Genomic DNA, 14,431 nt, shown 5'->3' on the forward strand with positions numbered 1-14,431 from the left:
GCATGCCATGGCTTTCATCGCCTCAGTGTAATACAGGTACTCAAATTCATTTGCTAAATATATTTATAAAACACTCAATGAGATATCCTCTAGAAAATGCTTATAATGAAGTACAGCACTTTTCCTCATATAGCTGGGTAATGTGGAACATTTTCGGTCTGGTTGCTTCAGCTCATTTTCAGTTGATGGTAAGAATGATTCTGAAAACGGATTTTTTTTTTCTAAGACGCCCTCTTGTTAGTATTCTCCTTCCCCTTCTTGTGCCTTTGTGTGGCTTCAGCGCTGGGTCAGTAAGTTTGTTGACGGACTTGGCATGGTTAGTTTAAGAGGCAGCCGGATGCCCTTCATGCCGCCACCGCATTACCCACGAGGACGGAGTATGTTACCTGAACTGCCTGCGTTTAGTGTTATTCTTAGACGGCTGGAGTGGCCGTGCGGTTCTAGGCGCTACAATCTGGAGCCGAGCTACAGCTACGGTCGCAGGTTCGAATCCTGCCTCTGGCATGGATGTGTGGGATGTCCTTACGTTAGTTAGGTTTAATTAGTTCTAAGTTCTAGACAACTGATGACCTCAGAAATTAAGTCGCATAGTGCTCAGAGCCATTTGAACCATTTGTTATTCTTATGAATGTTAGAGAAAGTTTGATAAAATATTGCGAATAACGTAATGTCTCGGTTTCTAGCCCAGAATTCACTCATTGGGATGTGGGAAACCGCCAAAAACCTACATCTAGGCTTGACGGCACTCGGACCCTCGTCGTAAATCCTCCTAGTGGATTCTCACCTCGCCGTCCCGGAAGCTGCTGTCCGGGCGGGTTTCTCAACTTTACATCCATTTTCAGAATAGGAGCTACAGACCTCGTGTAGCATTTTGAATCACAAAGATTGATTTTGTGTCTAAGGATGAAAAAGTTTTTTAAAAGAGAAGAATTTTCTTTCTAAGAACAAACGTTTCATAACTATGTAGAAGAACAATGTCTTAGTTGGCGAGAAATAAGAATATTTATTTTATTTTCATGAAAACACTACTCTACTGCTCACAATTAAAATGAAAAAAAACAAGGAACGAAAGATAAGCTAAAAATTACGAAAGGAAAAGAGAAGATTCCTCAGCGTGAGTGTCCCAGCAAACAAAACGAAAGACAGAGGTAATTACTGGGAAAATCTAAAATGTTGTGAAAAACCCTGTACATAATTTATGGAGAAAAATTTAAATATTCGGATGTGCAGCCGGCCGCAGTGGCCGTGCGGTTAAAGGCGCTGCAGTCTGGAACCGCAAGACCGCTACGGTCGCAGGTTCGAATCCTGCCTCGGGCATGGATGTTTGTGATGTCCTTAGGTTAGTTAGGTTTAACTAGTTCTTAGTTCTAGGGGACTAATGACCTCAGCAGTTGAGTCCCATAGTGCTCAGAGCCATTTGAACCATTTTTTCGGATGTGCATATTCCCCATCATGAATGACGTTCTAGAAACTTTCAGACTTTCTAGAAACGAAAGCTGCGCTATGTTTCTCTTATTTTAGAATGATGTAGAACGTGGCAGCAGCTGCATAATACATATTTCGTAGGATAATTTTACAGAAGAATGCTGAAGATTAGACGAGTAGATCACGTAACTAATGAGGAGGTATTGAACAGAATTCGGAAGAAGAGAAATTTGTCGCACAACTTGACTAAGAGAAGGGATAGCTTGGTAAGACATATTCTGAGGCATCAAGGGATCGCCAATTTAGTATTGGAGTGCAGCGTGGGGGGTAAAAATTGTAGAGAGAGACCAAGAGCTGAATACACTACACAGATTCAGAAGGATGTAGGTTTCAGTAGGTACTGGGAGATGAAGAAGCTTGCACAGGACAGAGTAGCATGGAGAGCTGCATCAAACCAGTCTCTGGACTGAAGACCGCAACAACAACAATTATAACTTTTATTTAATATTTTATTTCAGTTTTTTCCGTTACATGGAGGACTAGCACATAGTCGCTACGCTGATGCAAACAATACTATAGAGTAGTTTTCCAGTGTGGCTTGTAACCATTATTAGAACAACTTCCAGCAGTGTTTCACCTACACTCCTTTCTGACAGGCTCGGTCAAAAGGCCACTCTCGGGAGAAAATCGACAATTTACATTTGAGATTCATAAGAAACGGTTCATTCGTCTTTTATCAAAGAGACGACTTGTGCTGATAACCACCTGTCTGTGTGTATAGATGTTTGTTACAACCTCCTTTAATAACTGAGCCTGATGTTGAAGTCAGTACATACAAGCTATATCCCTGTGAATAATGAGAGAGTTAGTTAAATACGAGGATTGTTTCTAAAGTAAGAGCCGTTACGAAATATGGGCAGTGGAGCTTTGCAAATGCATGCGAAGTATCTTCTAATGGTGGCTTTCCACAGACGTCATTACGGCAGCTTCCGCTAGCGTGAATGTTTACGTACGCGAGCTTAACCCGAGAATACTAGAGGAAGGAAAACGTTATATTAACCACCATGAAGAGTACTACTCCAAATCTATTGAAAGGAAGTCATAATTTATAAATTACACATTAGTTAATCACAATTATTATATCTCCAGAGGTGTATACTTCCTCCTAGTCAAAGTCAGAAACGTCCTGTTTTGTGTCTTACTGCCAAAGTAAATTTTACAAGGGTTTTCTAACCTAGAGTAAAATGGTTGATCCGATAGAAAATGCCTCCGAGTCTGGAATTTTGTTGTTGCTGTTGTAGTCTTCAGTCCAGAGACTGGATTGATGCAGCCTCCATGCTACTCCATCCTGTGTAAGTTCCCTCATCTCCGAGTAACTACTGCAACCAACATCTTTCTGAATCTGCTTAGTGTATTCACCTTGGTCTCCCTCTACGGTTTTTACCCTCCACGCTTCCCTCCAGTACTAAATAGGCGATCTCTCGATGCCTCGGAGCGTGTCCTACCAACCGATCCCTTCTTCGGGTCAAGTTGTGGCACAAATTTCTCTTCCCAATTCTATTCAGTATCTCCTCATAGTTACGTGATCAGCCCATCTAATCTTCGGCATTTTTCTGTAGCACCACATTTTGAAAACTTCTGTTCTCTTCCTGTCTAAACTATTTATCGTCCATATTCCATTTCCATACGTGGCTAAACACCGTACAAATGCTTTTAGAAAAGACTTCCTGACACTTAAATCTATACTCGATGTTAACAAACTTCTCCTCTTCAGAAACTCTTTCCTTACCATAGCCAGTCTACATTTTACATCCTCTCTGTTTCGATCATCATCATTTATTTTGCTCTCCAAATAGAAAAATTCATTTACTACTTTAAGTGTCTCATTCCCTAATCTAATTCCCTCAGCATCACCTGTTTTCATTCGACTGCGTTCACCTACCCTCATTTAGCTTTTTTTGATGTTCATGTTATTAGTTTCTTTGCAATGACTTTCCTTCAGAGACCGTGTGCCGAAGAGAACTTTTTTGCAAGAATGTCACACAGTCCTTGGAATGGAGGCATTCTCGATTTTTCAAGAAACTGAAATCTAGCAAACAGTTCCAGCCTGGAAAAACATTTGCATTGTGCTTTGGAACAGGCAGGGCATTTCATTCGTTTATGGTTTGGGTAGCAAAGACAGTGCTGACATTTATTGTGAGATCATAAAGAAACTGTGCGAGCATTCCAAAACATAATGCGCCATTCCCCATTTGGGGCTACCTTTTTGAGCACAACAATGTGTGACCCCATGTGCTTCTTCTCACTGAAGATCTGATTGTGTCGTACGAGCGGAACAATTTCATCACCCTGCTCATAGCCCTGACGCAGCGCCTTGTGGCTATCGATTGTTCTTACAGTTAAAGGAAGCACCCTGCCCATCAGCGCCGCCAAAAAGATGTCGATATGAAAACCTCAGTACAGTGCTGGTTAAGAAATCAGGGGACAGACTTCTTTGAGCTTTGATTTTGAATTTGGTGTCTTATTTCAACTGTTTTAGCTTAAGTAAATAACTTGCTTCATTCCTTTGGCGTGCGATGATAGCTATGGTACACCTCTCTCGCAGCAGCATAAGCCATCTTTGATATCGTACGTTACCACGAAATGTCTACTATAAAGCACATAAACGGAAAACGGATCATCAACAATAGGTTGTAAAAGACACCCTGTAAATCCTTGATGACTTGTTAATGTATCTTATTTGTTAGTTTGACAGTAATTATTCACCACTTTGCGGTGGCTACAAATCGTAATCGCAGTAGTCCAACCACTAATGAAGAACAAATATATAGTTATTAGAACAGCCAAAGCTACATAGTGTTCACCAACACGTCGAGAAAAATGGTTCAAATGGCTCTGAGCACTATGGGACTTAACATCTGAGGTCATCAGTCCCCTAGAACTTAGAACTACTTAAACCTAACTAACCTAAGGACATCACACACATCCATGCCCGAGGCAGGATTCGAACCTGCGACCGTAGCAGTCGCACGGTTCCGGACTGCGCGCCTAGAACCGCGAGACCACCGCGGCCGGCCACGTCAAGAAAAGATACAGCTTTCGTTAACAGAAATCTGGGATTTAACAACTTCGTCAACAAGCGTTATGTCCACTATATCAAAGATGAAATAGTCGAAAGGTGGGCAAAACCGCGTGCTTTACCTTAAAATCACGCAAATGATTTTCAGCAATTACTAAGTTCGCAATTAGGGTAGTTCTGGATTCTTATACAGGGTGAGTCACCTAACGTTACCGCTGGATATATTTCGTAAACCACATCAAAGACTGACTAACCGATTCCACAGACCGAACGTGAGGAGAGGGGCTAGTGTAATTGTTTAATACAAACCATACAAAAATGCACGGAAGTATGTTTTTAAACACAAACCTAGTTTTTTAAATGGAACCACGTTAGTTTTGTTAGCACATCTGAACATATAAACAAATACGTAATCAGTGCCGTTTGTTGCATTGTAAAATGTTAATTACATCCGGAGATATTGTAACCTAAAGTTGACGCTTGAGTACCACTCCTCCGCTGTTCGATCGTGTGTATCGGAGAGCACCGAATTACGTAGGGATCCAAAGGGAACGGTGATGGACCTTAGGTACAGAAGAGACTGGAACAGCACATTACGTCTACATAGGTACAGAAGAGACTGGAACAGCTCATTACGTCTACATGCTAACACCTTTTTATTGGTCTTTTTCACTGACGCATATGTACATTACCATGATGTGAAGGACGCATAAATTGGCCAGCCCGTTCTCCTGATCTAACACCTCTGGACTTCTTTCTGTGGGGTACGTTAAAGGAGAATGTGTACCGTGATGTGCCTACAACGCCAGAGGATATGAAACAACGTATTGTGGCAGCCTGCGGCGACATTACACCAGATGTACTGCGGCGTGTACGACATTCATTACGCCAGAGATTGCAATTGTGTGCAGCAAATGATGGCCACCACATTAAACATCTATTGGCCTGACATAACGGGACACACTATTCCACTCCGTAATTGAAAACGGAAACCACGTGTGTACGTGTACCTCACCCCTCATGGTAATGTACATGTGCGTCAGTGAAAAAGACCAATAAAAAGGTGTTAGCATGTGGACGTAATGTGCTGTTCCAGTCTCTTCTGTACCTAAGCTCCATCACCGTTCTCTCTGGGTCCCTACGTAATTCGGTGCTCTCCGATACAGACGATCGAACAGCGGAGGAGTGGTACTCAAGCGTCAACTTTAGGTTACAATATCTCCGGATGTAATTAACAGTTTACAATGCAAGAAACGGCACTGATTACGTATTTGTTTATATGTTCGGATGTGTTAACAAAACTAACGGGGTTCCATTTAAAAAAAACCTAGGTTTGTGTTAAAAAACATATTTCCGTGCATTTTTGTATGGTTTGTGTTAACCAATTACACTAGCCCCTCTTCTCACGTTCGGTCGGTGGAATCGTTTCGTCAGTATTTGATGTGGTTTACGAAATATATCCAGCGGTAATGTTAGGTGAATCATCCTGTATACTCAACGAAGTGAAATTAGTCAGATTACAGCTTAAAATAAAACATCTCAGCATAAAAAATACTAACCTTGTTAGGTGAAATATACTGGGCTTTACCCCAACCTTCGATTAAAACAGGGTACACATTTAAGTAAATGGGTAAAACTTGTAAAAACAACTTTATTCTGCTACAAAAATACATGAAAACATATAGAATCGCTTAAAGATAGTGCCAAGCGGTACCACAAATCTATGATAAGTACCAAAAGAGGTTTCCAGCAAGAAGTAGAAATTTTCAGAATATTACACTAATATAGACAAAGTTCTCAATACTTGGTGCAAAGAAATAAACAAAAATATTTATAAAGAAACTGTAGGCGGAGTGGTTGTCTTCTTCTTTAGCTTTGAAACATTGTTCATGAGCCCAAACATCACAAAATACACTGATCAGCCGTAACATTATGAGCACCCACCTACTGTCAATATAAACCCGACCAGGCGACAGCAGCGTCATATGTCGAGGAATGACTGCTAGTCGGATACATGCACGGTGCACGGTGCATGTAGTATCAGTGAGCTTGCTGTCCGTGCGTAGAACGGGGAAGCCACCTGATCTATCTGAGCTAGACCGAGTGATGATTGTGACCGTCCACAGGCTCGGCAGGAGCGTTTCAGATACTGCACGACTCTTCGGGTGCTCGAGGAGTGCTGTGATGGGCGCCTTCAAGACGTGACGGAAAAAAGGTAAAACAACGTAGAGATGTCGTGGCATTAGGTGACCACCCTTCATTACAGATGTCGCACGTCGTAAGTTTGGCAGTCTTGAAAACTAAGAAACGCAGCTCTGTGGCGCAACTAACATCACACATTAATGCTGGGTGGAGTAGAAGTGTGTCTGAACACACAGTGCACCGAAAATTGCTAGTGATAACCTTCCACAGCCAACGGCCTGTGTATGTACCAATGTTAACACCACATCAGCAACTACGACAAAGATTGGGAAAGTGACCATTGGCACTGGACGTTAACGCTGTGGCGGAGTGTCGCATGGTGTGATGAATTCCAGTACCTTCTTCGTCATGCCGGTGGAAAGGCGCGAATCCGTCACCTTTCAGGGGAACAAGTCCTTGACACCTGTACTGTGGGACGGTGACAAGCTGGCGGCCGCTCCATTACGCACTGGGCAACATTCACGTGTGCGTCCATGGATCCCGTGCACCTCGTGTAAGGCACCATGGCGGCCAAGCAATGTTGTACACTGGTTACAGACTGTGTACTCCCCTTCGTGACGATTATGTTTCCCGATTATGTTTCATCAGTGTCCCATGTCACAAGGCCCAGCGCAATGGCGGGTTACAGTTGATGTGCTGCCCCCCGCCCCCTCACCAACTCACCAGATCTGAACCCGATCGAACACATCTAGGACATGATTGAACTTGGCATCAGAGCTCATCGCCCCATTCACCGGAATTTACAGAAATTAGGTGACTCGTGTGTGCAGATCTGGTGCCAACTCCCTCCAGCAGGCTAACAAGGCCTCACTGCTTTCATGCCACGACTCGTCACCGTTGTTATCCGTGCCAAAGATGGAGGTACCGACTGTCAGGTAGATGGTCATAGTGTTTCGGTTGATCATTGTAGATGCTGGATCCAACCACCACTCGCTAATGAATGCTATGCATGCTTCAGCTGTGTGTACTTTGCCAGATGAAGTCGATAAACCTTGCTTTTTCAATTTTTTGAGTAGATCTTTATATTACAACTGCCGTATTCTGTTTCTTCGCCTTATTTGCTGCTAGGGCCCTTTTGGTTTTTCGCCATAAAATGGTTTCGTTTTCAGTTTTCCTTTTTTATTTCTTTTTCCTGCTCTTTTCGACGTTGCAAATAATTTTTCTATGGGGAGGAGTTCAATACTGCTGTTTTATCCTTCATCAACTTGGTCTTTCTTTGATGGAACCATTAGAAGCTTTGGTAACTTTAGGAATGACAATTGCCTACAAGAAGTTCCGGCAACCGTAACCAATTCGTATTATGTCATTTAAGAGATCCCAGGAATACTTACAATATCATTTTGAAGATATGGAAATTTTTCTGTTGTAGTAGATTGAGAAACTTTGTCTTTGAGCACTATGTCTTGAGGGACGTCTTCTTTAATGTCTCTGCTACTCCTCCTATAGTGGCGCTTTGCCATGTGGTTCTCTTTTGTTATTTTTTTTTTAAAGTGCCCATTTTTGTCCCACTTGGTGAGCCCGAGTTTTTCCCACACAGCGTCCGGTGCTGGAACGTTATCATTCACATTATGTTCATCATAGAACGTTAAAATGCACTGAAAAATCTGCTTAATCAAATTATTTGCCTTTTCAATTCAGATAATTTTTCTTTTCAAAACTCTGTTCCAAGAAGCGCAAACATCGGAAAAAGTATCCACAAGAAAGGGGGAGGGGAGCTAGAAGGAAAAGGAACGGGAATCCGCTGATCACGATTACCAACAACTCCCCGAAATGGCGAGTGTTTGTTGTTATCACATTAAGATCAGTATTAATTACAGAAATCTCGAATGTCAGGTTGAGCCCCGTACACTGTTGTATCCAGCTCTTCCCTAATGAAGAGACCATTACATATTCGTACATTAAGTTCATAATTGGTACTACACACACGATGCGGTTAGTGCCACCATGTAGGTGGAAATTATGCTGAAAAGTAGGTTCTATCTATTGTGATATTCGGTTCGTTTCTCATTTTATTTTTAAAATTGTACATATTGTTTATAAACGCCCCTCGTAGTTATGAGGAACTCCAATCTCTTAGTAGAGGTGGCTGAGTTTAATGGAAACGAAGGCAATTTTTTTTTATCCAGAAATTAGCCACTGCAATACATCACCCGGATCGTGACTCTTACTTCTGCAAGGGTTGTGGCGCGGCACAAGAGACTTTAGCTCGCGCCGTTGGGCGGCAGCTGTCAATACCTCCAGCCTGACGCCTCGCGCCCTAACTAAGCCGACTGCGAACTCATTAGACATTCCGGAGCACTGCCTAACTTACGCTGGGCTCGCCGCAAACTTGCTCGCCCAGTGACACGTTGTTAGGTGTTTGCAGCGCAGTCTGCATATACGTAAGTAGGGGGCTGCGTTATCCTTCGGTAGTAGCACCACCTCTATCCGATTCTGTAATCCACAATTTTACCTCCTTCTTAATATGTAAAGATTCCAGATTATTCGTTTTTTTCTTTCTTCTGTTTCATATCGAATGAAGTGATCCAATGGTTAAGGCAGTCGAAGCTTATTTGGAAGGACGGAAAGAGGTTAAATCTCCTTCCAGGCTTGAACATTTGGGTTTCCTTTGGCTTCTTTAAATCACTTAAGGCCAATGGCGTTCCTATGGAAAGGAAACGATCACATTTATTCCACATGATTCCCCAATAAGAGTTAGTCATCGGGTCGTTAGACCGTAAAATTCTTTATTCTAACGTAACATTCTTTGTTCGTTGACCGCTCGTCGTCTTCGGTACCGCTCTGGTTAAGCTAAATCAGCAGAAGAAATAAAAACATTAATATTAGGCAAATAGATCGTAATTCTGTCGCGGATAAAGTGGACTTGCTAAATCTGTTGGACGGAATGGATGGTTTGTTGAAAAGACGTTTCCCAATGGATATTAACAAAACTAAAAAGGTCTCTAAACAGGATTTTCAAATGAACATCTCCAAAAGTAAAAGGTCAGTTAGGGCCACTGAATGGGATCGAATTAAATCGGGCGATACTGAGAGAATTAGATTAGGATTAGAGATAGATAATATTTCCTATTTGGGTAACAAGAAACTGACGTTGCCCGAAGTACAAAGCATATAAAATATAAGACAGTCAACACCAAGAAAAGAGTTTTCGAAAAAGAGAAATTCGGTGTAATAGAAAGTTAATTTATGTATTAGAAAGTCTTTTATAAAAGGGTGGCGGTTGGTTATAATTTAAGCGCAGCTACTCACAGAGGCCCATTGTGGGCTTTAATTATGGTGTGGCAGCGGAACTTGGCAAATGCGTTAATGCGGAACCGATTTACGATGTAAAAAAGTAGTTCCAATTTTGACCTCCAGGTGCAAATCCGGCGCTGTGAATGCGGGAAAGACGTATAAAAATATTTTCATATATAACAGATTAGGGATGGGACTTGGGCAGAAAAGACCAAACAAGTCAGAAAGGCATAATGCTGATGTTCTTATTAATCAGCGCTTACACAATTTGTGCAATATGAGCATTGGCGACGTCGACGAGACGCAGTACAGTGCGAGGTTAGCACATGGTGGATCTAATTCTTTCCAGAAAAAACTGGTTCCGCATTAGGGCATATGCCAAGCTTCGCTGCCACAGGATTATTACAGCCCACACTGTACTTCTGTGAGTAGCTGCATTTTAATTATAACCGTCCGGTATTTATCCTCACCGAAGCCTCTTACGGTAGCGAAACGTGAACGATAAACGAGAGATGAACAGACACTTTAAAAATAGGTTGCTACAGAGGAGTGCTGAACACTGGGTAGATAAATAGGATAACCAATGAAGTACTGACACTAAATGGGTTGGTTGGTTGGTTGGTTTTGGGGGAAGAGACCAAACAGCGAGGGCATCGGTCTCATCGGATTAGGGAAGGACAGGGAAGGAAGTCGGCCGTGCCCTTTCAGAGGAACCATCCCGGCATTTGCCTGGAGCGATTTAGGGAAATCACCACTAAATGGGGAGAAAAGGAATACGCAGTACAAACGTGTAATATTTACTCTCCGTTACGAAGTTAATAACAGTTCCACATTTCTTCTAGAATCTCGCCTTTCGTTCACAGCTACGCATTTAGTACCTAATCAGTTGACGGCATTTACTATTTATTGTAAATCCAGTTTCCTTCTTTCCGCTATTCCAGTCTAACAGAGGTACATGTATCAATGACTATCTTCCACTTATCCAGTACCTTTCTGCAGTCAGCTGCCTAACGTTCTTTTCTGGTAATAAAATTGTACATTTGTAGTAGTATAGATATTATTTTCGAGATTTGAAAAACACAGCACGATCGCACTTTTTTAAATTCAAATTTACTAGTGTTCGTTCAAAATAAAAAGAAACATTGGACCACCAGGTTGTGCACGTCTCCTTCCTTGCTTTCTTTCAACGCAAAAATTTCATCGATATGATAAGGAAGTTCCGTGTATGTCACTTTGAAGCATTACTTCTGTGTGGTCAACTGATAAAGACCTATGCTCCTACGTACTAAGATTAATTCGTAATATCGTCTCATAGATTCAATAATGTCTTATGACACCTTAGATCCCTTCCTAAAATTTTTTCGATAAAATACATAAGTTAAGATATTCCTCAAAGGAAGTCGATTAAAAATTCACTGTATGTACCGGATTAAGCACCATTTTCTCTTACACTTTCTCTGTTTATTACGTTGGACAGGTGCTGGTGGGGCTACAACCTCACGCCATACTTCTGGATACTCGAGGGACCTCGCCTTGGTGTTATAGTGGTGAGTAGCATTTCATCACCTCCTCTGTGCCGTTTAGTTGGATATCTGTTTATTGAAAATATTCTTTAATGCTAATTCCTATTTCCATAAAATTTCTACCTAACTCTCATTAGGAAGTATTAAGACGGACAACTGAATCGTAAACTTGTACCACTAGTGGAATTACCACATACGTTCCCCTTTCGCAACAAGGACGTCAAAACTAAGAGCGCAATAGGAGTTCCGTTGTTAATCGGAGGAGGAAGGACTGGTCTAGTAGAATGAATACAATTAAGGACTCTAGGAGATAGAAGAACTGACTCACTTGATAGAATTAGAAATGGGATTTAATATGAAAGACATACGGGGTCCACTTTTAAACTCAGAGCCTAAAACAGCATTAGAAGACATGCTATCAAAACAGGCAGTAGGAACAAATGCCATCACTATGGAATTTATTAATTCAATAGTTAATGTTGCAATCAAACAACAATTCAAGCTCACATGTAGCGTCTAAGAAACTGGAGACATATCATCAGACTTCTGGAAAAATATTATCCACATAATCCTGAGGGTAGCAAAAGTAGATAATCCCCAAGCAGGTTAACGTCTTCTGAATCAAAGTTGCTGAAAAAAAAAGCACGAAGATTCGAAAATAAAATTGATATTCGGTTAGACAACATGATCAGTCTACCTTCCGGAGCAGTAGAGACGCCTGAGTGGCAGGTCTGATGTTGCGCTTTTTGATAGCGGAAGCAAGATGCAAGAAAAGAGATGTAAGACAATGGGCAGGATGCTGCGGCAGTCGTATGAGTCTTATAAGGAGGAGAAGAACGAAAAGGTTTAAGAAAAATAATGACAATATTACATGGTTGGTCGACCTAGACAAAACGTCGACGATGTGATGTACGAAATTCTCTGGGAAACAGGAGTAAGCTATAGGAGAGATGGGTAGTAGACTATAAGTAGAAGATCCAAGAAGAATGGAAGACCAAGAACAAAGAACTCGTATAAAAATGGTTTAAGACAATAATTCAGTCTTAAATCCCTATTGGTCAGTCTATACACCGAAGAAGCAATGTTGATATTAAAATAGAGTTTGAAGAGTAGGATCAAAATTCAGTGTGAAAGGATAACAACGATAAGGTTCGTTGACGACATTGCAGTACTATGGAAGGTCAAGAAGAATTAAAAGTACTGTTGAGTGGAATAAACACTCTAATGACTGCAGAATATGGATTGCGATTAAGCCCAAAGTGATGCGACGTGATAGATATCAGAATGTTGTTGTTGTTGTTGTGGTGGTCTTAAGTCCTGAGACTGGTTTGATGCAGCTCTCCATGCTACTCTATCCTGTGCAAGCTTCTTCATCTCCCAGTACCTACTGCAACCAACATCCTTCTGAATCTGCTTAGTGTATTGATCTCTTGGTCTTCCTCTACGATTTTTACCCTCCACGCTGCCCTCCAATGCTAAATTTGTGCTCCCTTGATGCCTCAAAACATGTCCTACCAACCGATCCCTTCTTCTAGTCAAGTTGTGCCACAAACTCCTCTTCTCCCCAATCCTATTCAGTACCTCCTCATTAGTTATGTGATCTACCCATCTAATCTTCAGCATTCTTCTGTAGCACCACATTTCGAAAGCTTCTATTCTCTTCTTGTCCAAACTGGCTATCGTCCATGATTCACTTCCATACATGGCTACACTCCATACAAATACTTTCAGAAATGACTTCCTGACACTTAAATCTATACTCGATGTTAACAAATTTCTCTTCTTCAGAAACGCTTTCCTTGCCATTGCCAGTCTACATTTTACATCCTCTCTACTTCGACCATCATCAGTTATTTTACTCCCTAAATTGCCAAACTCCTTTACTACTTTAAGTGTCTCATTTCCTAATCTAATCCCCTCAGGATCACCCGATTTAATTTGACTACATTCCATTATCCTCGTTTTGCTTTTGTTGATGTTCATCTTATATCCTCCTTTCAAGACACTGACCATTCCGTTCAACTGCCCTTCCAAGTCCTTTGCTGTCTCTGACAGAATTACAATGTCATCGGTGAACCTCAAAGCTTTTACTTCTTCTCCATGAATTTTAATACCTACTACTAATTTTTCTTTTGTTTCCTTTACTGCTTGCTCAATATACAGATTGAATAACATCGGGGAGAGGCTACAACCCTGTCTCACTCCTTTCCCAACCACTGCTTCCCTTTCATGCCCCTCGACTCTTATAACTGCCATCTGGTTTCTGTACAAATTGTAAATAGCCTTTCGCTCCTTGTACTTTACCCCTGCCACCTTCAGAATTTGAAAGAGAGTATTCCAGTTAACGTTGTCAAAAGCTTTCTCTAAGTCTACAAAACGTAGGTTTGCCTTTTCTTAATCTTTCTTCTAAAATGAGTCGTAAGGTTAGTATTGCCTCACGTGTTCCAACATTTCTACGGAATCCAAACTGATCTTCCCCGAGGTCCGCTTCTACCAGTTTTTCCATTCGTCTGTAAAGAATTCGCGTTAGTATTTTGCAGCTGTGACTTATTAAACTGATAGTCAACACCTGCTTTCTTTGGGATTGGAATTATTATATTCTTCTTGAAGTCTGTGGGTATTTCGCCTGTCTCATACATCTTCCTCACCAGATGGTTGAGTTTTGTCAGGACTGGCCCTCCCAAGGCCATCAGTAGTTCTAATGGAATGTTGTCTACTCACGGGGCCTTGTTTCGACTCAGGTCTTTCAGTGCTCTGTCAAAGTCTTCACGCAGTATCTTATCTCCCATTTCATCATCATCTACATCCTCTTCCATTTCCATAATATTGTCCTCAAGTACATCGCCCTTGTATAGACCCTCTATAAACTCCTTCCACCTTTCTGCCTTCCCTTCTTTGCTTAGAACTGGGTTGCCATCTGAGCTCTTGATATTCATACAAGTGGTTCTCTTCTCTCCAAAGGTCTCTT

The 14,431-nt window shown here is 41.5% G+C and overlaps 1 protein-coding gene across 1 annotated transcript in view; it reads left to right on the forward strand.

The window, feature by feature from the left end:
- LOC126235634 (PDF receptor-like) overlaps positions 1-14,431 on the forward strand; it is a gene marked incomplete at its 3' end in the record, with an annotated part of 118,534 nt that overhangs the window by 55,351 nt on the left and 48,752 nt on the right. Inside the window, exon 7 of the mRNA XM_049944346.1 lies at positions 11,418-11,487. Coding sequence (XP_049800303.1) covers positions 11,418-11,487 — 70 coding nt within the window. The remainder of the gene's footprint in view (positions 1-11,417; positions 11,488-14,431) is intronic.

The sequence above is a fragment of the Schistocerca nitens genome, chromosome 2, assembly GCF_023898315.1.
Source record: "Schistocerca nitens isolate TAMUIC-IGC-003100 chromosome 2, iqSchNite1.1, whole genome shotgun sequence".
Lineage (NCBI taxonomy): Eukaryota > Metazoa > Arthropoda > Insecta > Orthoptera > Acrididae > Schistocerca > Schistocerca nitens.